Below are 27,909 nucleotides of genomic sequence, written 5' to 3' on the forward strand. Positions count from 1 at the left end.
CCCGTTAGTGAAAAAAAAAATGTCGGACCTAGTTGATCTCATCCGAGCACAAGTGTCCGTCTCCTGTTCGTTGTAAAAAGCGGAGAAAAAGAGAGCGATAAGCAACGAGGGCTACTACACCTGTGGGGGTCGTGTTAAACGTTTTTGAACGGTGAGAAGATACACAGATTTTTCGGAAGGACTGTACAAAAGTAACACACCAAAAAAAACCGACGTTTGCAAACCGACGAACTCGCAACGTTAGTCTGCATGGCTACTTAGCTGGCTAGATTTGAGATTTCCTTAAGAAAATTTCATAATATATTGTCTGTTAATCAAGCATAATCGGCAATTATGGACAACCATTTTTATTTTGCTAAGGTTGTGAATAATTATAATGCCTCTGAAGTCACATCCAAACTTCCTGTAAAATTAAAAAAAACAGAAATACAAACGGGCGCTGATTTGCGTCCAGGATACTCTAATGTAACAAATCCTGCCCGGCAAAGTGCTCTTTCTCCCCTTTTGAGCCACTGGCCACCAAAAAGGTCTCTTGCACCTCTCTTCTCTGCGGCGCGTCCCCGCCCTCTCCGCGCCTGCCCTGGAGGCTGACGCGTGAGCGCGCGTTCGTGTTCCCCGAACCGGTCCTTGAATTCAAACGGCGCTCGTTCCCCTCTGACTCGCGCGCGCACACGCTGGTTCTTCCTCTCCCAGGGATATCGTCTAACACGCAGACACCGGGCACAATAAGAAACGCGCTGAGCGAACAGGGCGGCCTCTCCTCCCCGATTTTGGCTTCTTCAGAGCTTAGTAACAGGGACTTAGAAACGCACCTGCGCGTAGAGGCGATGGGGCAGGAAACACGGGACAACGGGAGACTTCCAGGTGTACATGAATCCTAAAATAGACGTGTGGCGAGTGACATACGCACAAAAACATCTCATTAGTAATGAGATGGTAAATAATATGCAAAAATATGCCGCGAGGGACGTGCAGGGTGTTTTGAATTTTGCACGAACAATGTTGTGCCATGAAGAGATACTGTAGGTTGTGCACTGGAAGTTGGCTGTTGGGGGTTTCATCTTCACGTTTCGTCTTCAAACGTTTTATAGACACCTCATGCAGTGCAGCGGAGCAGACCGGTGAGACTAAAATCCGCAGAGCCCGCCGATTTTCTTACACCTCGCTGTCACATGAACTCTTTGGACGCAGAACTTGCATCCTAAAGCCCTTTTCGTTCACAGCTTTCAACTGCACGGTACAGTATGGAAGATATGCGTTGCAGGACTAGTCAGCGCCCGTGGAAGCGTTTTTCGTCGTTCCGTTCAAGTCTTGGTATAAGAGTAAATAAACTGAGTACTGTCTCTGGAGCACTTAACCCAATGGGAACGCGCGCTGGAAAACTGCATTACCCGGTGTCAGGAAGAGAGAACAAGTCAGTGTCGTCCCGATGAGATCTTGACTCCCACCAAGACTCCTGCTGAGAATCAGGGATTTTGACTGGAGATCTGCCCCTATGGAAAGGCTCGTCTTGCCTGTGGCCGTGTTGGTGAAGACCACTGAGAGGTACACTTTGTGTGTGTGTGTGCGCTGCGCGAATGCCTGTCTCGTTTGCTTACGCCTACAATCGCAGCAAACCTCGCTGCGCCTGCAGCCGCACGTGGTTTCCGGCGGGGGGGTGACGGGGGGCGGCGGCAGGTCTGAGGATCACGGTCTCGGCGAGCGAGGATGGGTGAGTACACTGTTTTGCCTGATGCCTCTCTTGGAAATCCCGTTCTCATTTATGGTATTTAATCATTAATAATAATTCCCTGCACTTCTATAGCGCTCTTCGGGACACTCAGCTCAAAGCGCTTTGCAGGTGATGAGGACTCCCCTCCACCACCATCACAGTGCAGCCCCTTTCTCCTTGAAAACAGAGAAAGATGAAGTCGTTTTGCCATAAACTTCAAAGAAGCTGTAAGTCTTTTAAAGTCAAGTGAAAACTGATTGTGGGTTGGTGAGGGTTGACTTCAAAGTTACCCAGCTTCTGATAAGGTGAATGACAGCTGTTTTTGTTCTCAGTTGAAAGCTTTAATATTACACGTTGGGAACACGTTGGAAGAGCTGCAGCGTAAGAATGAGAGAGGCTGTGAGGGCAAACCTTTGTCAGTTCCCAACAGGACCTGGGCTTTCACGAGCCAGGTGTAATTATCTAGGAGTCTGGATTCCTGCTCATGTCTCCAGAGACCTGATCATTCATAATGCCTAATCAGCCGCACTCATTAGAGCGTTTTTGTAACCTCAGTCTCATGTGCACATATAGGCACATGGGTTTCTCACATTCCAGTTGGTCACTGTAGTAGCGTATTCTGTTAAAGCCCTTGTAAACCCAGTAGAGTTCTCTCAAAGGTGGGCTCCGTGTGATAAAGCACTGAGAAGATGGAAAGGCACCACAGCGCTGCATAACCAGTAGCAGACTAGACCACTTTTATTGAACCGACTTGACATGGCTGAAGCAGAAGCACATGGGGAAGTGATTCTGCAATCTGAGTGCAGTGCAAGACCTGGTGAGAAGTCACTGCGCGACTGCGGGGGCGTTGTGAATTGAAGGGCCTCAGCAGCTCCCAGCAGAGCCTTCTGCAAGTCTGGCGTTTCTCGGATTTAGTCAATCGCCTAAATCTGCCATTGCTATCACCCTGGCCACCACTGCACAGAGGCAGTGTCATTCTCTCAGTTTTCATGAAGCAGAAATCGGGGAACCTCGTTATTATTTTTACGAAACGTTGATGGCTACCCTTTCAAGAGGAGGAGAGCTGTAGGAGCCTGGGAGCAGATCCTAGTGCAGTTTGTATCAGATCTGTCCCAGAGTCCATGGCTGCCCTCCGCTCTCCCACCTCTCACTTTTCAGGCTGTAACACATGCGCTGTACAGCTGTGTGAGGGAGAGATCCTTTTCCCCAAATCTCAAGGTATGTCACATGGCCTTTCTTCCTTCTGGTATCGAAGACAAAAGTGAGATGTTCTCTGTGTTGTAATGCTCGACCTGCCCGAGAGGGTGCAGATCCCCCACTAGACTGACCTGTCAGAGGGTGCAGATCCCCTACTAGACTGACCTGTCAGTGGGTGCAGATCCCCCATTGGACTGACCTGTCACCTGCCTGAGAGGGTGCAGGTCTCCCATTGGGCTGACCTGTCAAGAGGTTGCAGATCCCCCACTAGACTGACCTGTCAGAGGGTGCAGAACCCCCACTAGACTGACCTGTCACCTGCCCGAGAGGGTGCAGATCCCCCACTAGACTGACTTGTCAGAGGGTGCAGATCCCCCACTAGACTGACCTGCCAGAGGGTGCAGGTCTCCCATTGGGCTGACCTGTCAGAGGGTGCAGATCCCCCACTAGACTGACCTGTCAGAGGATGCAGATCCCCCACTAGACTGACCTGTCACCTGCCCGAGAGGGTGCAGGTCTCCCATTGGGCTGACCTGTCACCTTCCATCCCAAGCAAGACAGCCAGTGAATGGCTCCATGTGTTAGAGAAAGACTGGTGTCCCCTGGGTGTCTTCAGATGAATCTCACCATCCACACAGCCTGATCTCATGCCCAATGAACTTGATTTTCTCTTACACCTGATGAAGGCTCCACAGCCGAAACGTTATGTTTTCTTTCTCCTCTTTTCAGCTGGGAATAAACATATTACTTGTTCCTTTGCAGCCTGCGCATGCTGACGCAGCTGCCCACCTAAACTTTACAATAATTACATATACCCAAATGGTATCTATGCCGTTACATGAAAAGAATAATTAAAAAAACAACATGACAGAAAAAAAAGTTTTGTTCAGGTTAATAAGAATATTCATCATTTTAAAAACTCATTATTCTAAAAGGAGGGAGTTTCATTTTTTTGGTCTGAGGTCTTGAAGTGGGGACGGCTTAGTTTAGCCAGTCTCTGCCTGGTCAGCAGGTGACGCTATGGCTCAGGGGTCATCGCTGATTTCAGCTTCTTGCTCCTCAGTTCACTCAGTGCAGCTGCTGTAGATGGGCTGTCTCAGACCCGAGGAGCCCTTTGTAACTTTGTCCTGTAAAAAAATAAGCACAGCACAAGACGTGTTAGTGTTGAATCAGGAATGAAGCTGCCTGGGAACTGTAATGATGTATAATTAAGGGTGATTAAGTATGTCTTAACATCTGTCTGACATGTCTGTAACTCCCACCGAATCCCTGACCACAGTAAAGCATGCGTGCTCATAGCATGCATGCCAATAGAAAGAAATACTTAGCAGCTTTCGTAACCTGCTGCACAGCTTTAAAATGTTATAATCTCAATTGCAAAGTTTCCCTCTCCTTGTCGTAGTTCCGGATTTATGGACTGGTCAACAAGACGAAAGCTTTTATCACTTTGAAGTTATGTGGTCAGTCCTCCCTTCGCTGTGTACCAGAAAGTGATTGATGACTACTCTGCTAGAAATTGAATCTTATTTGACATTTAAAGCTGCAGTAGATGTGAGTGTTCACAGGATGCAGCTGTGAGGCCTGGACTGTGCTAAACCCCCATTTCTGCACCCCTGTAGTCTTTCTTCACTGTGTCAGTTGACACATTCATCTGACACAGACTTCAAGACAACCAGCCACTTTTGACCATTGTACCAGTGTTAATCTGCAGGTACTAGGTGGGTTGCTGAATACAGACATTTCATCACTCACTGTTAATCCTGTCTGTGTTTGTGAAAAAAAAGTACTGCGCTCTAGTCATGCAGGCATCTCTCTCAGGGGATAGACCAGAGGCATTACAGCAAATTTAGGATATATGTGCATATCAAGTTGTCCATCTACATTAATTCAATGCATAATGCTTTCAATGATACTAAAACATGCAAGATGACAGATGTTCTTTTGTTTGAATAGCAAATTATGAGGGGAACAGAACTAACCAAAGTATCCAGATCGAGGCATTTTATCTCACATGTGATAGTAAAACAATAGCAACAATGAGGAACTTTACAAAGGACCGTAACATAAATTTCAGTGTTACAAATGACTTATGGGCAGCAGTGTGGTATAGTGATTAGGACTCTGAGCTGGAAGGTTATGGGTTCAAGTCCTGGGTGGGACAGTCTTGTTCCTTGAGCAAATAACAACTCAGGTTGCTTTAGTTAACTCCCTGCTGCACAACTGGTTCTGTGGGTCATCATTACACACAATATCTGGTTCTCCATCTCCTTTATTTGCTTACTGTAAATACAAGATTCATGAATGATCACGGCATCCTTTAATAACACCATGTGTTTCATTCCACTGCTCTTTTGTTAGATTCCTGAAATTCTCTGTGTGAGAATGGATAAAAGTCATTCAGATTGAAATAAACAAAAAACACTAAAGGAACGTGGAGCATTTGCAAAGGTTACATGTTCCACTTAAACTCATATGTTCTCCCTGACCAAACACATGTAGGTAACTGATAAAGAGCTACAATTGATTCACTTCATGTTTCCTGTTATCAACACAATATTCATCTCAAATCTGTTGTCACACACAGTTTTTCTTCCACGCACAGACCGGATGACCTGCCATATTAAGAAAAAAGGGGGTTTTACACAGGTGTTTTTCTGTGCGTAATGCCACTAGGTAGCGGCTGTCTGATCATTAAGGAGCCTGAATGATTATATTAATCAGTATAATAAATGTTATGATAAAGTAACAGAAGTGGGAGGTATCAAATAGCAATTAAAATGTGCAAAAAATCTGATGAACAAATATAGATAAAATGTTCCAGCGTCATGGTGGTCGATGACGACTTGCTCCTTCCTCTTTGGGAAGTCGGGTGTGTCTGTGTCAGGTTTGGTTTGGCCTATCATGGGCCCCATCAGTTTGTGGGTAACCTGTCCCAGTTACTGTGGATTCAGCCACAGGCCCCGGCATGAAACAGGAAGCCCCTGTTTGCAGAGAGGAAGTGACAGCATTGCTTGGGGTTGACGTCACTGGGCGGATGTTGGGTTTGTGACAGCCGAGGTCACAGCTGTGATCTCTGCAGGAAAGAACATTTCAGTAATGGGTTGCTTCATTAGAAGCGCTGCTGACCAAACTCTCTGCTCTCCGTTTACCGTTTCATTCAAAGATTATCCGTGGAGCTTTCACCAAAGCTGCAAATTGTATCAGTGGCAGTCAAAGTAATAACAATCATAATAAAACAGTAACATAGCATTGTTGGTGCTTGACGGAACGTCTACAAATGACCAGTCTATTTTTATTTTGTACTGTATCTTAAAATGACATTTTAAATAGATAGCGCAAGTCATCTCATTTATTCTCAAACTGTTGTATATGTAACGGTCTGTTGCATATCTGTCCTAAACTAGGCCTACGTGTTTGACTCTTTTGTTCTAAACAGTTTTCTAAGAATCACAGTTTGTACAGACACGTGTTAGAGCAGACTGTGAGGAGTAGAGGGAGAGGGTGGAAGATCTGCTGGGCTGTAGCACCGTCCAGTTTCTACGTCACCATCCACTTGGACGAGCCTTTCCCAAAGATTCTCTTCCCTCTCATCCCTTGGAGTTCGGTGGTGAGATTCCAAGAAGGAATAACCAGACCATGACAGTGGAGGGAGGGGACATTTCAATCACGGGTTATGGATGTCGTACCTTATTGCTAGATGTATGTGGGCTCTGAAAATAAAAAAAACAACTTTTTTTAATATGTTGTACAGATAATCGCTCTGAAGGCAAGCAGTTCACAATGAAACCAGATGGTGAAGACATTAAGGCCTTCTTTTATGTATTGCTGTGATGCTGCTCAGGGCACCAGTAATTCCGAAGTGTAACCAGTTAATCTGGTTTAGTCACTCCATCATTTTAATTAACCAGAACTGAGAATTAAGCACGGTTGTAACTGGGGAAACAGGAACACATGAAGCACACGCTGGGTTCTGTAAATACCTGTTGTGAATAAAAAATGTCCTCATTGCACTAACATCCGAACTTCCTGTGACTGTGTTAATCTCTTCATCTATCTTTGTTCTCCTCCTCTTAGTTTCTCTCTCTCTCTCGCTCGCTGATCGTCTGCGGGCAGGAAGTCTGAATGCGCTGCAGTGAGGTTTGAGAGAACCTCGTTTGCAAACTGCGTTCACGGGGGGGAGCTCTGGGGGCAGAAAGAGAGGCGGATAAAGAGGACAAGAGCGGGAGAAGGAGACGGGCCAAAGACCCCCGGAGGTTTTCGGGATAGGCGGGCGCAGCGGAGCACTTGGTGAGTACTTCGTTCGGGCTTTTACTGGAGCGCAGCCAGGGAGGCGTCTGTCTCTGCGCCGGGGCCGGAGGATGAGGAAGAGGGTGTGGGTTGCGTGGCAGGAGACGCGCCGGCGGTCTGCCGCCGCTCGGCCCGCCGCGACCGGGCCCCCCGAGCGCGCGCAGGTGGAGCCGGAGCCTCCCACCGTTCGAAAAGCGGCGGGCCCCGCTCGCCAGGTGGACATCCCAGGACTCAAACGGAGTCGTTTCGCGGGGACGGAGCACCGTCTTTCTCGAATCGCTGTAGCGCTTGACCTTGGACCACATCCTCCCTTCGCTAATCCTGTTCTGAGCTGCGGCTCCTCACAGACGCTGTAGGGCTCCGTCTGAAATGTGACCGCACCTCCCTTTGCGTTTTTTCTTTATCTTTGTCTGACTTCTAAATTCAGAATTAGCAATTGTTCCCTGGCGGTGGACTGTTAAGGACAGCCATGCAAAGTAGCATAGCTGCTCTGGCATATTATTCATCTTCTAAAGTGCAAGTGTAACCAATAGGCATGCGTATACACTCAAGTGTGCCCCTGACTGCCCTATCTTTCTTACACCCGAAGAAGGCCTCACAGCCGAAAATGTTGTTTTCTTTCTTCTCTTCCCAGCATGGAACAAACCTATTACTTGTTCCTATACCATCAAATATGTCTTTTCAAATTCTGCTTAAATAACTCAGACATATTCCATCACCTGGGCCTTACTCCCATTGTAATTGTACGAGAAATCATTCATTTGTGTTGTTCAAATGATTTATTCATAAACAGGCTTATTATGAATTGAGACTCCTGACATCATTCATTTAGAAGGCGGAAGTACTGTAGCTTTATTAGTCGACAGCAATCCACAATTATCTTTGTTGCCTCCATTTTAGGTATTGAGTTTGTATATTTATGATTCATACCATACTTTTGGTGTTGAGGTTTCTGGGGAAATGTATGAAATGAAGTCCTAAAAAGCTGTGTGGTTTGAAAGATGTTTTTCTCTGGTATATGGTTGGTGTTGTAGATAGAAGAGACCTGCCTCTTGCAGTGATGCGTTTCGTATGCAAGCAGATCTATGAGATGTGTGAAGACATTAACCACACCTGTGTGCTTTTCTTTTAGAGTCAACAGAAATGCTGAAAGCAAGTACCCATAGGACAGATTAGGAAAAAAAAGCTTTGCAACTCTTTGAAAAACAAAATGGGAATTGTTTGTGGCATATACTGGACATGGAAAGGTTTGTGATCAAGAAAAGGAGCTAAAACTTCATTCGGGATGTCCCTGCTTCTTTAACGTACCAATACGTCTGTGAAATATATTATATCATACTCGGTCTAATCATCTTTCTGACCTCGAAATGGATGTGGAGCACGAGTATGTTTTGGACCTGTCCTCAGCCTGTATGGACTGCGAGCAGCCAGAGGATTCCTGCAGGAGCCTGTTCACTCCCTCCCTGGACCTTCTGGCCCTGGATGGGGACCTGGAGTCCAAGCTGAGAGGAGGAGAGGGAGAGGAGGAGGGGGTGGACCTGCTGGACCTGGGAGTTGACGAGGTCGCCGGAGAATCGGATGTGGAGGACGTTCCGGCAGGGAGCCCGGAATGTAGCAGGGGAATACAGGGCCCTTGGGAGGAAGGGGAGGCTGCAGAACTGCAGGGACTCGGAGACGCTGAGACAGGGTTGGGTCAGTCTTCCTCCTCTTCCTCATCTGAGCAGTTGGAATCGCAAGCCCCGGACTCGTGCGCTGAGTGGGACGGTCCTGGGACAAAGGCCGGCTTGGAGGAGCCCATCATGGAGTACAGCTCCAACGATGACTTGGACAGCTCGAGTGGGGCCGCCAGCCTCATCCTGGGGAATGACCCAGAGTTGGAATGGACAGATAGCCCCCTCTCCCAAGGTGGGTGTCCTTCGGGACAGGTGAAGGACCTCCAGAGCTCCGGGCATGGAGGGGGGGATACCTCGGGAAACTCCGGCTGTCTTGGGGAAGACAGGGATTCCGAATCTGTTCCGGAAGTGGCCTCTTGTGACGGGAACCTGGAGATGAGCCAGGCTGGGGATTCTCCAGATGCAGAGCCTGAACAGCATCTCCAGGGCCTCCTCGATGGACAGAGAAGCCTGAACCAAGGAAACGAGCTTAACAAGGTAACTAAGTTAACTGGGAGCAAGCAGTTATTGTACATATATTGCTTTTCTTGTAGCAAGTCTGTCATGCACTTATTATGATAGGAATACTGTTATGGTACAGTGATTTAGCCACCATAGGAAACAGAAGAACTGTACATTTTAGTGCATGATCAGACACGATATAGAATCAGACATTGGAGTTGAAGCTGGGGGAATAGTATATATATGACGCTAAAAAATTCATAGAGAATCGTCAATTATTATTTTAATTACTACTCAGTTTGGACACAGTTTTCACATCTGAGCAGAATCTTTGGACACGCCCACCCTGGAGGGCCCATTCCTTTTAACACCTTACAGACAACCCTGCCCTTTCCCGGAGGTTCGGTGCTGATTGGAAGAGATGATAGGACCTCCTCAAGAGCCCAGGAGTTCACAGGGGGTCGCTTTGCCTGTGCTGAGATGTGTTAGAGCCCTGGCAGACTTACCCCAGCCTACCGTCTTGGGGACTGCTGGTCATATGGTGCTGGTGACATCACCCAAGCTTGAACCCATGATGGTGGAGCTCAGCCTGCACTCAGGAGAGCATTTTTTACCCGTGGAGCCACTTGAGAGGATCCATAAAAAAAAGAGAGAATTTAATCAGCTGATCAGATCTGTGGCCAAACTGTGAGGTGCTTTTTTCATGTTTAAAAATTAACTCAGACACTGAGACAAACTAGTCGAGGAAGGCTTGAAAAAGCTGATCTGTGCCGTGACGTGTTAGGGCATGTGGTTTAGCCAGTATCTTGCTTGTCTTTCTCATTTCACCACCACTGCAGCCTTTCTGTTGCTCTTGGGTCTGGTATGATTAAAAGCTTCTGCAGTGTTGTTCTGGGTTCAATTCCGGACCTGGGGTGCAACCCGCATGGAGATCGTCTGTTCTCTCCATGTTTGCTTGGGTTTCCTCTGTGCTGCGGTTTGCAGTCCGTAAGCATACTGGTAGGTTAATTGGCTTCTGAGAAAATGATCCCTGGTGGAAGTGTGTGTCTGTGTGTGACCTGGCCTGGCGACTGCTCCAGGGTGTGTCCTGCCTTGCACCTGTTGCTTGCCAGGATAGGCTCCGGCTCCCCCAACGACCCTGAACTGGATGAAGCAGTTAGGAAGAAGAGGAATGGGTGGGTTGTTTTGATATCCTTCTGTTTTGCAGTGGTTTGTCTTGTGCAGCTGTGGCACAGGTTGCAGCTTGTGCTTCACATGTCCATTTTAAAACCTGCAGGATAAATCGCCCCCATGCTGATGAAAAGCTGGTCCCTCTTTTCCAGGTCAATCCACACCCTCTTAAGCCGCCTGGAGCGTGTCTTTCATACAGCAAATGCCAAGCTGTTTATTTACTTGCCTGTTTTATCACTTACCTGATTTAGAAAACTGCAGTGAAATGACCTTCCTCTCCTACTGATTCTCCTGTAGAGATGTTGTAATAACATTCTAATCTCCCCCAGACGTCTAAGGCGTTGGTAATGGCTGCACCAGGGCTGCGGTACTCTGCAAAAGAGTTTCAGTTTGCGTTCTTGAACTCCACTGCAGTACTCGCCACCTCTCTCTGCTTTGAAAGACACATCCTCATATTCCACAAGACAGCGCTGTGCTGCTGCAGGCAGTGGTAAAAACACCCTTCTGTTTTGTAGTTACAGTATAAATCAGTAGTTACCAAAGCGTGACATGCTGATGAATCAGATATGGAGTTCTATTAATGGAGGCGTCTGCTCAGAGGCCTGAAGTTACAGACTAGGTAAGGGGCGAAGGCACCAATTCTTATAATGCGCCAGAACTGAACGCCATCTTGAAGTGAAGCTTCTCATTTTACAGGAGGTTTCTATCCGTCTAGCTCTTGAGTCGGGACTTTGCTGGATAACATCAACTAACCTGTGCTCCTCCAGGACGAGACTCTGACCTTTACCTTGCTCTGCTCACACTCTGTTTCTCTGTTGGCCCACGCTGGGCTCAGTCCTCTGGTTTTGGCCCAGACGGGCTTCCCCAATGCACCTTTTTCTAGTATAATCCTGCCCCTCCTTTCCATCATTTTCTACAATAATCCCACCCCCCTTTCCTGCTCTCCTTTCCACCTTTTTTCCGTCTTAAGTGGTCACCTGTAGTCATGGCATGTTAGAGTTATGGAATCTGACAAAACATCCCCTGTGGTATGGGATTATTTTAAATATCTGTCCCCAAATGTTTAAATTACAGTGATGCAACAAGCCAATCATTTCAACTTTTAGATGTCGCACATTTAAAAAGGCCCTAGAGCTCTGAAACACAGCAAGGGAAATTTTCTGTGGCATGACATCCGTAGTGCGGACTTGAGGTGAATGGGGGCACAGTCTCTCAGCTGCATCTGGGTGTTTCTGATCAGCAGTGTTATCTCTCACTGGTTCTTGTATTGTAAACTCACCCAATCTGGAGCTGCCAGCTGCTTTGAAATTCCTTGGCAATTACGTCTGTGGGGCTCGGGAGAGAAAGAGATGCCCAGTATGCCCATCTGGAGAGACAATTGTCATTTAACATGCTGTGGACTCTATGGTGCCCGCCAGGCGAGCCATCATCGCATGTGTCTCCCTGTCGTCATTGCAAGCATGCAGGTGTCCAGCAAGGCGAAGGAATTGCTTTTTTCCAAAAAGCTGGGAAAGCATTAGTTGAGTAATTCTGACTAATTCTGCAGTGTTGCTTGGGGAATCCCAGTCACAGTGGGCTATGTCTCCAGGTCAGACTAGTGACGTGTGGATCCTAGAGCTCACCAAGCTTTCAGACGAGTTGTTTCTGATGAATTGATACCTGAAATGGTGTTGGTTTGTTTGGCAGGAATGTCTTTCAGAGGAGGACGGAGAGGAACATCACTGTCCTGAAGAAATCCCAGGTAACATGCAGTGTTAACTTTGTAAAGTGCCCTTCAGACTTGCACATTGAAGAGACGCGGAAATCCAGGAGGCGCGTCTGTCCCATTTGGTATTTGGGAGTTAATAGACCCAACGATCTCATTCAGCCATTTCATGGTAGAGCTTAGGTTATCGGCTTCAAAAACATGGCTGGGTAGCTTTTTCCATCATCCCACAGCCCTGTGTGTAAGGGTGCATCCACCTTCTTTATTGAATCATATAGAAAATGGAAAAATAAGTTTTAAGTGATTAATGCAGAAATAATAAAAATAACACTTTTCATATAATATTAGAAAACTGGGCCCAAGACCTGAAGGCCAGCACTCTTCCCATGGGCTTTTGGGCACATTTAGGTGTTCTGCCACACACGTTTCTTTGTTCTTGTTGGTTCCTGGGCTAACCACAAGTGCTGTTCTCATCCAATCAGGAGAGACCGAGCCTTTGTGCCCTCCCACTGAGCGGCCGCTTGGCGAAGCAGGCGAGACCATCGAACCGGAGCCTCGCGAGGGGGCCACAGACACCGCAGAAGATCCCGAGACTCAGAGGACCACAGGACCTGCAGATGTCTTAGAGACCGCTAGCTCTGCGGGACCTGCCGGCACAGCTGAGACTGCAGAGCCCATGGGTGCTGAAGGGTCTCTAGGAGTCCCGGAAGGCTTGGACACCAGGGGGGAAACGGAGCTCCCCGAGGGTCTGACTGTTGAGCAGACGCAGAGCAGTGTGGGGGAGCACAGAAACGGGAGCTCATCCCCCGACAGTGAAGGAGAGGGCGGAGGTCCGGTTGCTCTCTTTGACCCGACGGGGTGTCCTGGGAGCACGGGTTCTGAGCCCCTGGAAGCAGAGGAGACACCTGGCAGCTTGAGCTGTGAGGAAGAGCAGCAGGACGCACTGGGAAGGTGAGCAGATTGCTGCAGTTTGTTCAGCGAGCCTCTTAAGAAATAAAAGCTGAAAATAGAGTATTTTGGGGAAATTACAGATTTTGCTGCACGTACACAGGCTTTGAAAACAAAAACAGTCTTCTTTTCTCCTAGATGTTATTTTCTGCCAAAGACAACTAGAAAGGCACTGAAAACACTGTGTACATCCAGTGTATCACAGAATGACTCCAGATATCCAGAATCTCGTATCACCTCAGTATAATGCAGGTGTTCATGCACTTTGACCGGGAGCCTGACTCTGACTGTGGCCCTTGGCTTGCTGAGCTCTGCTGTGTGATTGTTTCCGCAGTGAGACACAGGCGCCGAGCGCTGAGGGGGAGACCACTGACCTCGGCGCCCCCCAGGTCAACGGGAGCACCGTGAACAGAGAGGAGGCACGCAGACTGGCTGAGCAGCTCTACCGGCTGGATGGCGTTCGGCGCACAGATGTGGTCAAACAGCTGGACAAAGAGTAAGGGCACAAAAGCGACCAGAGAAGAGAGGTTTCAATATGAGACAGGTCTGAGAGAGGAGAGGGTTCAATATGAAACAGGTCAGAGAGAGGAGAGGGTTCAATATGAGACAGGTCAGAGAGAGGAGAGGGTTCAATATGAGACAGGTCAGAGAGAGGAGAGGTCTCAGTGTGAGAGAGGGTCAGAGAGAGGAGAGGTTTCAATATGAGACAGGTCTGAGAGAGGAGAGGGTTCAATATGAGACAGGTCAGAGAGAGGAGAGGGTTCAATATGAGACAGGTCAGAGAGAGGAGAGGGTTCAATATGAGACAGGTCAGAGAGAGGAGAGGTCTCAGTGTGAGAGAGGGTCAGAGAGAGGAGAGGTTTCAATATGAGACAGGTCAGAGAGAGGAGATGTTTCAATATGAGACAGGTCTGAGAGAGGAGAGGGTTCAATATGAGACAGGTCAGAGAGAGGAGAGGTTTCAGTGTGAGAGAGGATCAGAGAGAGGAGAGGTTTCAGTGTGAAAGAGGATCAGAGAGAGGAGAGGTTTCAATGTGAGAAGGGATCAGAGAGACGAGAGGGTTCAGTGTGAAACAGGATCAGAGAGAGACGAGAGGGTTCAGTGTGAGACAGGATCAGAGAGAGAGGAGAGGGTTCAGTGTGAGACAGGATCAGAGAGAAAGGAGAGGGTTCAGTGTGAGACAGGATCAGAGAGAGAGGAGAGGGTTCAGTGTGACACAGGATCAGAGAGAGGAGAGGTTTCAGTGTGTCAAGATTCTCTGTCTCTTCTTCCCAGCAATGCATTCTGCAGTGCTGTAGGGGAGGAGTATCTGAAGTTCTTCGATTTCTCGGAGCAGACGCTTGATGAGGCACTCAGGTGAGTTGAGGGGGCCATGAGTATAAACGTAGCATATTTGACATTCAGTTTTAATCTGAGAATTGAACTGGTTTTGAATAAATGCATATGCATCTTGTACAGTTGTAATTGCTGAAAGAAGTGAATCCCAAGGTGTAGGGACAGTCCCATTGTTTATGGCAAAGTGTGTCGGCTACACCAGAGACCTGATGCCCGCCTGTCTCTGCTCTGCCCCAGGTCCTTCCTGAAGGTGGTGGTGCTGATCGGCGAGACGCAGGAGAGAGAGCGAGTACTGGAGCACTTTGCACAACGCTACCACCACTGCAACCCCAGCACCTTCAGCTCCACAGGTGAGGGCTTCCACCTGTGCTGCACTCACCTGCACCTCACTGCCTGCAGCTCTCTTGCTCCTGCACCCTTCCTGTTTCACCAGCGTGTCACCCTGAGCGTTCTTGGGATTGTGGAGACAAATCTGTTTGTCAGCAGGGTGAAAGTGCTTTTATTTTCTACTGCAGAATGAGATCTATAACCAGGATGGTGGCATGATGTGAATACCAACTCTCTCCCTCTCTCCTTTCTGTATTACTTTGTGTCTCCCTTCCTCCAGGCGCGGTGCTCACTCTAACATGCGCCATCATGCTGCTGAACACTGATCTTCACGGACAGGTAAGTGTGCAGTTGCATTAATGCACCTGGCATGCACTTCAGCCGTAGAAGGAACAGTGCTAATGTGCTTTTCCCTGATGAAAATAAATCTCAGAGAGCCACCACTGAGATATCACTGATCATCAAGCTCTTGCTCTTAAAAGGCCATCTTAAGCCATAGCAGAGCATGTATGGAAAGTTTGACTTCTGATTGGCCAAAGATTTGTTGATGCAATGCAGTCTTTGCTACAAGGGGCAGATGTACCTGATACTAAAACTATAACATCTTTGGGCAGGTGGAGCTCAAACAGCCAGGATGATATTGCAGTTGCATTTAATGCACCTGGCTTGAACTTAAGCAGCATAACGAACCACACAAATGACATGGCTTTGTTCTGACCTCTTACCTTTCAGTACAAACCCATGGCACTGAGATAGTATTGTACTTCAGTTGTTTACAGGCAATTGTGTTCAATTTTCAAACTAAAAGTAATCCAGGCTGTTTGAACTATTCCTGCCCAGATGAGGTCAGACTAAGATGTCACAGTTTCAATATTGTGTACACCTGCCCCTAATAGCAAAGACTGCATTGCATCAACACATCATTAGCCCAACTCAAGCCTAACAATGTGGAATGGCAGCTCCCAGTCATGCTCTGCTAGGACTTTAGGGTGCTTTTCAAGAACAAGAGCTTGATGATCAGTCATACCCCAGAGGTTGCTCTCTGGGTTTTTATTGTCATTAGAGAAAAGCACATTAGTCCATTCCAGCAGATTCCATTAGATGTGTTGGTTAGCGCAAGTCATATGTGCCTGTGAGCAAGATATGGCTGTTCAAACAGATCAGTGAGCACTGTGTCCTCTTTTAAATAGATGCTTCAGAACAGCACAGGCACATATTGTTCAGCAATCCTGTGGTTTGCTGAGCTCTTGCGAGTGCAGCTTGTGATAATCTGTCATCCTGACAGCACATAAGGTGTCATAATTTTGAACTTCGATGCAGAACATACAAGGTCCCAGTTGTTTGCCAGAGTGGTCTGAGATCATAAACGACCCCTCTAACCACACTTTCAAAAGTTTTGGAATTTGCAAATTCTACAGGCCAGTCTGCAGGTGCCCAGGAGTTTGATTCCTCTTTGAAAACTATGACTTTTCAATGACACAGTTATTCATGAGATTTTTACTTTCCACCCTGTTTTCACACCTTATGCATTTCTAGTTTAAGAGCCAAGAATAACTTCAGAGCTGTACAAAACCTCAGCAGACAGAGGAGTACCTGTGGTTCACTTTAAGCACACATGTCACCTTTCACCTCTTAATGTGCTAATTCTGAATATTCCTAGGCTTTGTAACTGTTTTTAATTGCACACACTGTGTATTATTTTTAAAAATAATGTGTTTATTTGTATGGATTAATTTGCTGGAAAGTGTATTTAGATAATTATTTGCATTAGAATGCAGCAGGATGTGTCCGAGTGCATTATGCTTTTTAACAACCTTATTTTCCCTTATTTCTAAATGAATTGGGGATAACCAGGTGCCATTCTCTGCAGGACAGGAACAGCCCTGTAAATGAGCATCACTAGGGCATTCAGGAGAGTGGGTAATGTCACATGTTCAGAATCTCCCTCACCTGTCATCACGACTAAATCCATTGTGTTCACTTCTGTTCCACCACATATTCATGAGATCTGCACGTACTCAACTGGGGCCAGCAGTGTCGCCACTAACCCTGATTTCATACCCAGCACTTAATTCACCTGCCTGTACCTTAGCTCTCATCTCGCCGAAAGGCCTGCTCACCCCCTCACTCATCCTGAGTGCCAGAAGCACAAAATAAGAAAGTAACAAAAGGATTCAATAAATCAATAAATCTGCTTGTCTTTTTGTGCATTTAGAACATAGGTAAAGTCATGTCGATCAACAGTTTTGTGTCCAACCTGGAGAAGATGAATGAGGGGCAGAACTTCCCCAAGGATCTACTGAAGGTAAGGAAATGCTTAGGGCTAACTGCTTATGTTCAGTAATGCCTAAAAGAAAGATTGATTGTACATTTACTTTAGCAAGTTACCAGTCCTATAGATATGTTGTGGTACCAGTGGTTTATGACATATCAGATATTGTAGTAATAATAATAATTCCTTACACTTCTATAAGTGAAGGACACTTCTGGACACTCTTTGTGCTTTACCAATGTGGAGCCTCTACCTGGATGATGTGATGGCAGCCGAATTGCATTGGCATGCTCGCCATACATTATCTATCAGTGGTGAGGAGAACAGAGTGATGAAGCCAATTCATAAATGCATAAATCGGATAAAAACCTGCAGAGCATGGTTTTTGGAAAGGCTCGTGCCTTGCCGTTCTACGACTGTAGACTGTGTGTGCCTGGGTGTGACGGGGATCAGTCTTGACTTCTGCCCTTCTTTCAGGGTCTGTACAACTCCATAAAGAATGAGCCACTGGAGTGGGCAGTGTGAGTAACAGCCTTCTGTCTTGTCTACAGAGTTATGGGATATGTGAATGTCAGTGAGCTCTGAACATTTCTCAATGAGAGCAGGATGATCTGAAGAGGCTTTGAATTCTGTGTATAGTAAGTCAGAGTTGGCAGGCAGATGTGGGACCATCAGCATGGCATAACTGTAACTTTTCACCCAGTGAATCAAGGTCATTGTGAAGGTGGAGGCATTTTGATCATGAAGGGCTTGCAGAAATTCTGAATGAGTTAAGGCGGGTTGCTGCATCAGCAAGCGTAGGCCGCAAAGGAACAAGTAAAGGTTTATTCCCTGCTGAAAAGAGACAAAAAGCACAGCGTTTCAGCTGTGGAGCCTTCTTCGGGTGTCTTTTATTCTCTTTTCATCAGGGAATAAACCTTTACTTGTTCCTTTAAATTCTGAATGGCACATCAGTGTCTCATGAGTCTTCTCCGGCACATACACTCACTCATTTTTACTTGAACACCAATCCCCATCCATTGTAAGTACTGTGTCGATAATGCTCACTGACATATCTTGTCTCATCTGTTTGTGATGTTGTTAGATTGGTGGTGCTACAGACCTCCCTCTGCTTCATATTCAACTAGCAACAAGCAATTCTGTAACTGGCTGCACCTGATCAAGCAGCAGTAGTGTTGCGTTTGAATGAGGGGCCTTGTCCTGAGTTAATGTTTGGAGTGTTTACTCCATTGTTTGATGTAGCAGCTCAACCACCTGGTGCTCCTTTTCATTTAATCTGTGTGTCGAGACTCAGAAAGGTTGTTTTTAACTATCAACATCACAGTGTGCATCCTCACCAGCTAACTGCAATGCCTCAGACTCAATGCACGTCTGCACTTTTGCATGGTGCACCTTGTTTTTCTTTCATTACTACATATTTATTGTTCTGGTTATTATTTATTACGTTTGGAATGCGCTGTCTACATTGTGTGGTGTTGTCTGTTGTACCATGTTGTCTGCTGTACTGTGTATGTCCCGAGAGATTGGTGTGAATAAGAATTCCAATGTACATAAACTCCCCTACTCTGCTATTAGTCATTTTTGTGTCTTATGAGGAACAATTTGGTTTTACTTTAGCTAGAAGTACCTGTCTAGCTAATTCAGTGTAACTGACATGCAGTACGTGGTTGTGGATGTTGGAGGAGAGGGGTTAGAATCAAGGGGACAGTCGTGTAATCTCTGACTGAATTAAAACAAGCAAGCTCTCACAGTCACTCCCTGCCTCCTCCCTCCTGACATCCACAGAACTCAGGACAACTGCAGAGAGTGCATGTGTAGGACCTGAACTCCCATCCCAGGCAGGCGGAATAATGTCAGAGGCCAGGAAAAAATCTAAATCCAGAGTTGGGTTTAGTTGAGAGCCACTGTGATCCGCTGCATTTCTGCATGATTTGCCGCCTTCTGCTCTCTGTTTCTGTTCACTAAACTGGCACCTCGGTTCACGGCTCGTCCTGCTCTCATCCCTTCCCTCTCTCGGTCCCTCTTCCTCCTCATCCTCCAGCGACGAGGAAGAGCTCAAGAGCTCGCTGTTGCTGCCCGCGGACAGTGGGGAGGACGCCCCGCTGCGCTCGAAGAGCAACCCCTTCCAGGACGTGCCGCACGACAAGAAGGCCACCGTGTTCAAGCAGGGGTTCCTGACGCGCAAGGCGCACGCGGACATCGACGGGAAGAGGAGTGAGTGAACCGCCGGACACTGGTGCCCTGGTACTCAACGCTGTGTCCTGTATCAGACAGGAAGGCGGGAGATTTGTCTTACTTTGAGCTGGAAAGAAGAGAAGAAAAGGCTTCTAAATGAGAGGAGGCTCGTCTGGTTGGTAGTTAGTAGGCAATTGATCCAGGGATCTTATCCAGGCATTAAAGGGAAAACAGGAGACCGGTTTTTAAATCTCTGTAACAAAATCCATTCATTGGCTTTATGGAAAAAGATGACAAATTTTAAATTAAGCAAAAAATCGTGAACTTTGTGAAAGTGCTGTAAGTTGCCTTGATGTCACAAACCCCTGGTTTCACCACGGGCGAGACAGAGAGTTTGCAGTAATTGGGATGTGATGCGGCCCTTCCTGCTCACTAGTCCCTGTAATAGCTAACGCAATGCCATGTATAAGCATATAAGTAGAGGTTGTGCAGCAGACTTCGCTGCAGAAATGTTCCGACGTGATCTGCATGCGGGGTTAACAATTACGTTCCGTTTATCAGCAATACCATCTTGAAGTCGAGAGCAATATTTCCATTGGATTAAAAGAGGTGTTCACAAGCCCGCCTGTTTACGATGTAACAGGGCCACTTCATGTCAGCGGACGTTTTGTTGCCTCGTTCTGAATCACAGGATACGGCACGGCGCATACCTGGAAATGTTTGTGATGTAAATTGGAGGTTTTCCAAGTTACCAATCCAATGTTCAAATGAATTGTGAACACTTGACTTTTATTGTGGTTTGAAATGCATTCATCGCTGCTGATTCTTTCTCACCCTGAAATATAAAGGCATTGCAGTTCCCCTTTAATTGAAGGAAGCCAAGGTATCAGCTTCAGCAACATGGCTGGGTGACTTGTTCTAAATGTAGATTCCACTTGTGTCCTCTGGTTTCCTTTTGCATTCTGAGGAAATCTGCAGAGCTGACTTTGTCAGTCCTTTGAAGATTTTGAACACTTGTGTCAGGTTCCCTTTGTAAACCTGTTCCCATGATGTCTTTGGATCTGCACAACACATTCAGTTCCTCATTCAGCTGTCTGGGAAGCACCCATTGATGAAAAGAAGGAATTTTAACAAAGCCATTGTGCAACATTGGGTGCATCATTTACATTATTTGGACCTTTTTTTTGGTTAATTCCAGCACCGTCACTAGGGCCTTGCAGTGGTAATGCTGATCAGTATTCTCTGAACGGTTGCCATGTGGCTATAGAATCAGCTTCACTCTATACTGAAGAGAAACGTGAGACAGAATGAGACTGAAGGTCTTGGGTTTAGGTTCATCATAATTAGCTAAATATTCAGTCTGTCCTCCCTTCTGCCATCTGGGCACTGGGCAAGCTGCCCCTCTCAGTGCACCTGGGGCTCTGCTGTGGGGTGCTGTATAGAGTCCCCGTGTGAAAGTCTCACAGGCTCTTTCTGTGTTCCAGCTCCCTGGGGGAAGAGAAGCTGGAAGACATTCTATGCGGTGCTGAAGGGCATGGTGCTCTACCTGCAGAAGGTACGAATGTCAGCTCAGCCTGACACCGCCCCCTGTTGGCAACTGCTCTGGCCTCGCCATGCAGGAGACCAGCAGCTGGGTCACTGTGGGACATCATAGTTTCGATTTTCTCTTACTTTCCTCATTTGTTTATTTCTTATCTCTTTTGCTCGCTTTTTCTCTCTAACCAGTGTCCAGCTTTTTCTTGCATCAAGATCAGAGCTGTATTGCACTGTGTACTGCACCAGCCTTGATTATTCAATCGATTATTGATTATTCGTCTTGATTATTGTGTACCAGCACTTCCTGTTGAGTCCCAGTACTATGCAAAGATTTACAGAACTAAATAAATTCCCTTATAACTATGTACATTGTTCATCATGTTGGATTCAAAATGCAAAAATAAAAAACTTGAGGTTGTCTCCAATTATTAGTGCTGAGATGAATTGTGAGCCCTTCTCTAACTGAGTATGGGAATGCCCAGTTCATAAGGATAAATCCACAAGAAAGTGAGGCACATTTCTGTCTTCACAGTCGTCCCTCAAAGACAGGCCTTCTCACTTGTTATTTTTAGCTAGTGTTACACTCATAAAGAGGGTGCTATCGAACTGCGCTGATCGAGATGAGGTTTTCAGATCCGCTGAGCTGCAGCCAGGCTGCTTGTCAAGGTGGTGCTTGTAGGCTGGCGAGCCTGTATGAACACTCTCCCTCTCCACTCCTGCTTTCAGAACGAGTACCACATGGACTGGCAGAGCTCGGAGGAGGTGGTGAGCGTGCACCACGCGCTGGCGGAGAAGGCTTCAGAGTACACCAAGAGACCACACGTCTTCCGCCTGCAGACTGCGGACTGGAGAGTCTTCCTCTTTCAGGCCAGGTCAGTAGAGCTGGGAGAGAAGCCTAGAGAACTCTTGCATTGTGGTTGAAGGCCTGCACCTTCAGTAGGTCTCTCTTCTCTGTGGGTTACACACACTGAGCTGGGGGCTGTTCTCTGTGGGTTACACACACTGAGCTGGGGGCTGTACTCTGTGGGTTACACACACTGAGCTGGGGGCTGTTCTCTGTGGGTTACACACACTGAGCTGGGGGCTGTTCTCTGTGGGTTACACACACTGAGCTGGGGGCTGTACTCTGTGGGTTACACACACTGAGCTGGGGGCTGTACTCTGTGGGTTACACACACTGAGCTGGGGGCTGTTCTCTGTGGGTTACACACACTGAGCTGGGGGCTGTTCTCTGTGGGTTACACACACTGAGCTGGGGGCTGTTCTCTGTGGGTTACACACACTGAGCTGAGGGCTGTTCTCTGTGGGTTACACACACTGAGCTGGGGGCTGTTCTCTGTGGGTTACACACACTGAGCTGGGGGCTGTTCTCTGTGGGTTACACTCAGTGAGGAAAGTATTATGAGTATTTCTGTGTTCCATGCTCATCAGCTTCTTTCTCCTCTCCTTCAGCACGGCAGAGCAGATGAGCTCCTGGATCTGTCGGATAAATCTGGTGTCTGCTCTGTACTCCTCGCCCCCTTTCCCTGCAGCCGTGGGCTCCCAGAAGAAGTTCAGCAGACCTATCCTGCCCGCCACGAAGTCCCGGCACAGTCTGGTACTGTTCACTGCTCTATACACACAGTCCTACCACTGTACCTCCAGAGCTGGCCTGCATGTAGATGACTCACACGTCCCTCTCCTCAGCCTGACTATAGTATTCCTGACTATCCCCAACTCTCCCTCTCTTTCTTTGTCTTAGCTAAGCCAGCTGGATTCTCACACTAAGATGCTGGAGTCTTTCTCCCGGGATCTTGCGGACCACCAGCAGAACGCCCCGGAGGGCCGCAAGAGTCGCACCAGAGACCTGGAGGAGCACCGACAGAGAGAGGAGTACCTGCAGCACGAGGTCAGCCTGCTCTGTGTGTGTTAGTCCACTGTGCGTGCGTGCCCACTTTGTGTGCATGTCCACTGTTTGTGTTAGTCCACTGTGTATGCGTGTCCACTTTGTGTGCATGTCCACTGTTTGTGTTAGTCCACTGTGCGTGCGTGTCCACTGTGCGTGCGTGTCCACTTTGTGTGCATGTCCACTGTTTGTGTTAGTCCACTGTGCGTGCGTGTCCACTTTGTGTGCATGTCCACTGTTTGTGTTAGTCCACTGTGCATGCGTGTCCACTTTGTGTGCATGTCCACTGTTTGTGTTAGTCCACTGTGCGTGCGTGTCCACTTTGTGTGTTTGTCCACTGTGTCTGTGTCTCTGCTGTTTGCATGTGTGTCCACTGTGCATGGTGTGTGTGCTCTGTGTGTATGATCTGTGTAAGCTCTGTGTGTGCTGCATATGTGTTCTGTGTGTGTGCTGCATATGTGTTCTGTGCATGTGCTCCATGTGTTCTCTGTGCGAGCTCCGTGTGTGCTCCCTGTGTATGCTCTGTGTGTGCTCTGTGCATGCTCCCTGTGTATGCTCTGTGTGTGCTCTGTGCATGCTCCCTGTGTATGCTCTGTGTATGCTTTGTGTGTGCTCTGTGTGTGCTCTGTGCGAACTCTGTGCTTGCTCCCTGTGTATGCTCTGTGCGAGCTCTGTACTTGCTCCCTGTGTATGCTCTGTGCAAGCTCTGTGCTCACTCCCTGTGCGTTCTCTGTACAAGCTCTGTGCGAGCTCTGTTCTCACTCCCTTTGCGTGCTCTGTGTGAGCTGTGGACCCATTCCCTGTGATGCTCTGTGCATGCTGCGTCTGACATTATACCCAGTGGAATCAGCAATGGAGATCTCACATTTTCTGCCAGGAAACATCAAATACGCAGAAATACAAATTGGAACAAATACCATGTTCCAATGTGGACCATTTTCCATTGTGCTTGGTAAATTCCTTGGTTATGGTTTGTGCAGTTTGCCCATTGGGTAAAAACTGCACATGATGTGTTCATCATGGAGAGCATTTGGCCGATGTGTCGGAGTTATCTGTTAGCAAATCGAAATATTGGAAACCTGAGGTTGGGTGGGCTGCAGCCTCAGAAAGCAGTGATGCCTGGGTACATGTGATATACTGAGCTTCTCTGGGAAACCCTAGCCCTGTTTAGGTACACAGGACATGTATGGAGCCTGTATTAGGTAATTTTGCATACTCTGCACAGAAGTGTATTGTAGTATAGAGGTATAGGGAGTATAGGTATCATGTATCTTGTACATGTATGTATGGAGTACCATGGCCTCCTTATAATCCTAATCTCTGAACCGGCTTCATCACTCTGCTCTCCTCCCCTCTGAGAGCTGGTGTGTGGTGAGAGTACTGGCAAACCTTTGCTGCTGTCACACCATCCATGTGCTGCACATTGGCGGTGGTGGAGGGGACTCCTCATTATCTGTAAAGCCCTTTATAGTGGAGTGCCCTGTAAGGCGCTATATGAGCATAATTATTATTATACTCTCTGTGCCTCTGTCCATCTCCCTCGCACCCTTCTGCCCTAACTCTCGGGCCCGCGGTCCCTCTCCCCCTGTGCAGAAGAGCCGGTACGAGGTGTACCTCCAGCTGCTGCGGGCGTGGCAGGCGCAGGGGACGGACGACCTGGAGCGCTTCGACGGCGAGGTGTGCGAGGCCGTGGAGACGGACGGGGAGGAGCTGAAGAAGTCCCACTCGAGCCCCTCCCTCAACCTGGAGACCCCCGCCCCCGTCGTCAAGGTGAAGCGCAACATCTCCGAGAGGCGCACCTACCGCAAGATCATCATCCCGCGCCGGAACAAGGAGCTCTGAGGGGGGAGCTCTCCCGGACCCCCGCCGGCAGCTCGTTTTCAGACGGACCTCTCTGATGGGCCCGTTTCTGTCTTAACGGGCTTCCTCGCCCTCTCCCGAGGCCGGGCCGCGCTTCAGAACCATGTCTCGCCTTTCCCCGGATGGCTGCCCCACCCCCACCCCATCCATGTGGGAAACCTCTCCCACACTCACCCTCCTGCATCTTAACGCTGGTTTTGAACCGTGAGAGCCCGCTGTGTTGTTCCGTAAAGACCAGAACGGCCCGGAAACCCGGGGGGCACACTGCCTGCAGGCAGAGCCTGTGGAGATCGGACGTGATTCGCAGTGGGGCGGGCGAATGAATGTGAAGTACCTGCGAGGAGCGTGTCTCGGGCTGGCCGGGAAACCAAGGTGCAGGCCTCACCCTCGAGACTGCCTCCTGCTGCTTTTCATGATCTGCAACGGACGCGTCTGGAACGTGGCGAAAGCCGGTGAGCTGGAGGGACGTGCAAGCTCAGCATGAGGGCCACCAGTGAGCTGTCAGGGCTTTTTCACTCAGGGAGAGGAAGTCGCCTCTTTTGTTTCGAACTCTTGCTCCGTTTGCTTATTTTGTTTTTATTTTGGTAAAACTCGTTTCCCGGTTTTAATTTCCGAGCTCCCCGGTTGCCGGACTGGCAGTGTCCGTTCGCGTCTAGGACGCAGGCGTGCCAGGCAGAAGAAAACAGATCCGGGTGGTCCTGCGCTGGTGGGGGCAGAGAGGTGGGCCGACCTCGGTGAAGCCCCAGACGCACGGGACACTGACCACAACATGAGGAGAGCCTCATCCATTTCAGTGCAAAGTGCTCTCAATCTCGGAACCGACACCCAGCACAGCTTCCACAGTCTCATGAACCCTAGAAAAGAGGGAGCAGAGGGGTGCACCCTCCCCCAGATAGAGGGCTGAAGCTGGTTAACCAGACTGATGGGAATGCAGCCCTAGGCATCAGGTCCAGCATCACTGCCATACCCCTGGTGTCAGATCTTGACCGGTATTCTATCCTACAGAAGTGAGAGTATTTTCCTCCTGTAGCTGTGAATCAGCACTGCACCCACTGTGGTCCTGCCATTCATCTCTCCAGCAGCCATATCACCCTGCAGCTCACAGCTCACAGCTGGCAGCCCACTGGAGCTCAGCAGGGTTGAGCCTGGCCAGTACCTGGATGGGAGACCTCCTGGGAAACACTAAGGTTGCTGTTGGAAGAGGTGTTAGTGGGGCCAGCAGATGGCGCTCACCCTGTGGTCTGTATGGGTCCTAATGCCCCAGTATAGTGACAGGGACACTATACTGTAAAAAGGCACCATCCTTCCGATGAGAAGTAAAACCGAGGTCCTGACTCTCTGTGGTCATTAAAAATCCCAGGGCGTTTCTCGAAAAGAGCAGGGGTGTAACCATGGCGTCCTGGCCAAATTTCCCATTGGCCCCTACCGATCATAGCCTCCTAATAATTCCCATCTATGAACTGGCTTCATCACTCTACTCTCCTCCCTTGATGTGTGGGGAGCGTTCTGGCGCACTATAGCTGCCGTTGCATCATCCAGGGGGAGGGGAGTCCCCATTACCTGCAAAGCGCTTTGAGTGGAGTGTCCAGAAAAGCGCTATATAAGTGTAAGCCATTATTATTATTATTATAATCTTCAAACCAAAAGAATGAGCAGTGGCCATCTGTTATCAGTAACACCGCAATGCCCTTCCGACTTGAGATCTGACCGCCCCTTCTCTTGTTTTTGAACGTCGGGAGTTAGTGGGCTCCAGAGCCAGGCAGTGGGTTCTCACTCGCCCTCACTGGAAACAAACCGGGGAGCCAGGGCTTTGATAGCACGGCTGGGTATCCCGTGATAACACATCCCTGGGGGTAAGGAGGTGCTACTGCTACTCAAGGCTCAAAGTCTGTAAATACTGTAAGATTTCAGTGAGAATATCAGACATTGAGCAGGTCACTTCCTCCTAACAGCACTTCTGGTTCCTGGTTAGTTAAACCACTTCTCAATGAGCCGGCAGGCAGACGCGTGCATGTTTCGTGAGCAGGCCCCCTTTAGAGTCAGAACCTGTGCAAGTAATTAATCCTTATGTCTGGGTTTATTTTGTTTGTTTAATTGAATTACTATTGAAACATTTCTATTTATACCTGTACATTATTACCCGTAAGGCTGCCGTTTGATGTAAATGTCTAAATGTCCAGCGTGGAAACGTTATTACCGAGCGGTACAAGGTAACAGAAGGTCGTTAGGGAAACATAGTTGCAACGTGATATTGACACCGCCAGAGGGCGATCTCTAACAAGCTACTGTAACTGAAGGAACGGGAATTTACATTGAAGGAGCTGACTTGTTTTGATGTAATTTTTTTATTTCCGTTGTCAATCTAGTATCTCTTGTTCTTCCGTTTTATGATACTTGAACATTTTCGCTTTTTTTTCCCCAAGAAGTTTGAATCAACTTTATTTGACTGTTTACAGGTGTGCTTACTGTGTTTTTTAGACAAAACAAGTATTGTTTCGTGGATTTTGTGATACGTGAATGTTCTGGTGCATTTTTGTAACAAAAAAAAATCGCTGCACTTTTCGAGACGCAAAAATATCAAACTCGACGTAGTTTTTGTTTCAGAACAAAAGCAGCGAAGGTTATTTTGGCCTGTTCCGTCCCGTTTTCACCTGCAGGTGTCTTGGTAACTGTTTTGCAACAACGCCTCTGAAATGCTGTCGCTAAGACGCTGTGTGCTCTCGGGGCGCGCTGGAGTGTCGCACGGAGTTCTAAATAAAAATCGCTCCTGATTCTGTGGTTATGTTGTCTGAACACCTCAAGCGTGTCTGCTTGTGCGCGCTCACTGAGAGATGAGTTGGGAAATGGTTTTTCGGAACATAAACTGTATTGGTTTATTCTTTTGAAAGTAACAGAGCCGAGGCAAAGGGGGAGAGGAGCGGTGTGCACCTGTCACAGGTCGGCTTTCTTCGCCAGCTGAAAAACAGCCTCGGGATCACGGGATGAGACATGTGGTTGGTATACGGGCGCCTCCCAAATATTACCAGCAGCCCAGACCGCTGCTTCGAGAATGTGAGGCGGGGGTCGCCTTTAGGAGCCATCCTGCACGAAAACGCCTCTGAGCTAAAGGAGTGTTAAAAAAAATAAAATAAAAGTTCACTTTCCACTTTAAGGTTGTAGGTCGATGCATAAAAGTGGGTGTCCTTGAGCACATTCACAACGTCTAGGACTCTTCAGTGGGCTTAATGGAAGATTTCACGTTCAGTGACAATTGGTATAATTGTAACATCAGAGGGTCTGCTCTTCGGGTTGGGTTCCGGACTGAGGGGCATTCTGTGAGGAGTTTGCATGTTCCTTCCGTGGGTTGTTCCGGGATACTCCGGTTTTCTTTCACTTTCAAGATTGGA

At 48.0% G+C, this 27,909-nt stretch overlaps 1 protein-coding gene across 4 annotated transcripts; it reads left to right on the forward strand.

The window, feature by feature from the left end:
* The first annotated feature begins 648 nt into the window (after window positions 1-648).
* LOC102684380 (PH and SEC7 domain-containing protein 1-like) lies at window positions 649-27,294 on the forward strand. 4 transcript variants are annotated; one of them, XM_069182144.1, is made up of 17 exons: window positions 649-1,711; window positions 1,805-7,195; window positions 8,328-9,345; window positions 12,166-12,220; window positions 12,667-13,135; window positions 13,467-13,628; window positions 14,409-14,489; window positions 14,706-14,818; window positions 15,076-15,134; window positions 17,011-17,100; window positions 17,545-17,588; window positions 19,109-19,281; window positions 20,727-20,797; window positions 21,505-21,650; window positions 22,231-22,375; window positions 22,520-22,666; window positions 24,257-27,294. In XM_069182144.1, the coding sequence occupies exons 3-17, from the start codon at window positions 8,563-8,565 to the stop codon at window positions 24,503-24,505; spliced, it is 2,787 nt and encodes a 928-aa protein (XP_069038245.1). In that variant the 5' UTR covers window positions 649-1,711; window positions 1,805-7,195; window positions 8,328-8,562; the 3' UTR covers window positions 24,506-27,294. The 4 variants fall into 4 exon arrangements, with proteins under 4 accessions (XP_069038245.1, XP_015196032.2, XP_015196018.2 ...); XM_015340546.2 differs by having other exon boundaries at window positions 6,983-7,195; XM_015340532.2 differs by having other exon boundaries at window positions 649-1,545; window positions 6,983-7,195.
* Window positions 27,295-27,909: the final 615 nt, after the last annotated feature.

Source organism: Lepisosteus oculatus, chromosome 2 (assembly GCF_040954835.1).
Source record: "Lepisosteus oculatus isolate fLepOcu1 chromosome 2, fLepOcu1.hap2, whole genome shotgun sequence".
Taxonomy (NCBI): Eukaryota; Metazoa; Chordata; class Actinopteri; order Semionotiformes; family Lepisosteidae; genus Lepisosteus; species Lepisosteus oculatus.

Coding starts and splice junctions, on each gene's coding strand:
- LOC102684380 (XM_069182144.1), top strand. CDS start 8,563: ATGGATGTGGAGCACGAGTATGTTTTGGACCTGTCCTCAGCCTGTATG. Junction 14,490..14,705: donor ACGCTTGATGAGGCACTCAG/GTGAGTTGAGGG, acceptor GCTCTGCCCCAG/GTCCTTCCTGAAGGTGGTGG. Junction 17,101..17,544: donor TCCCCAAGGATCTACTGAAG/GTAAGGAAATGC, acceptor CCCTTCTTTCAG/GGTCTGTACAACTCCATAAA.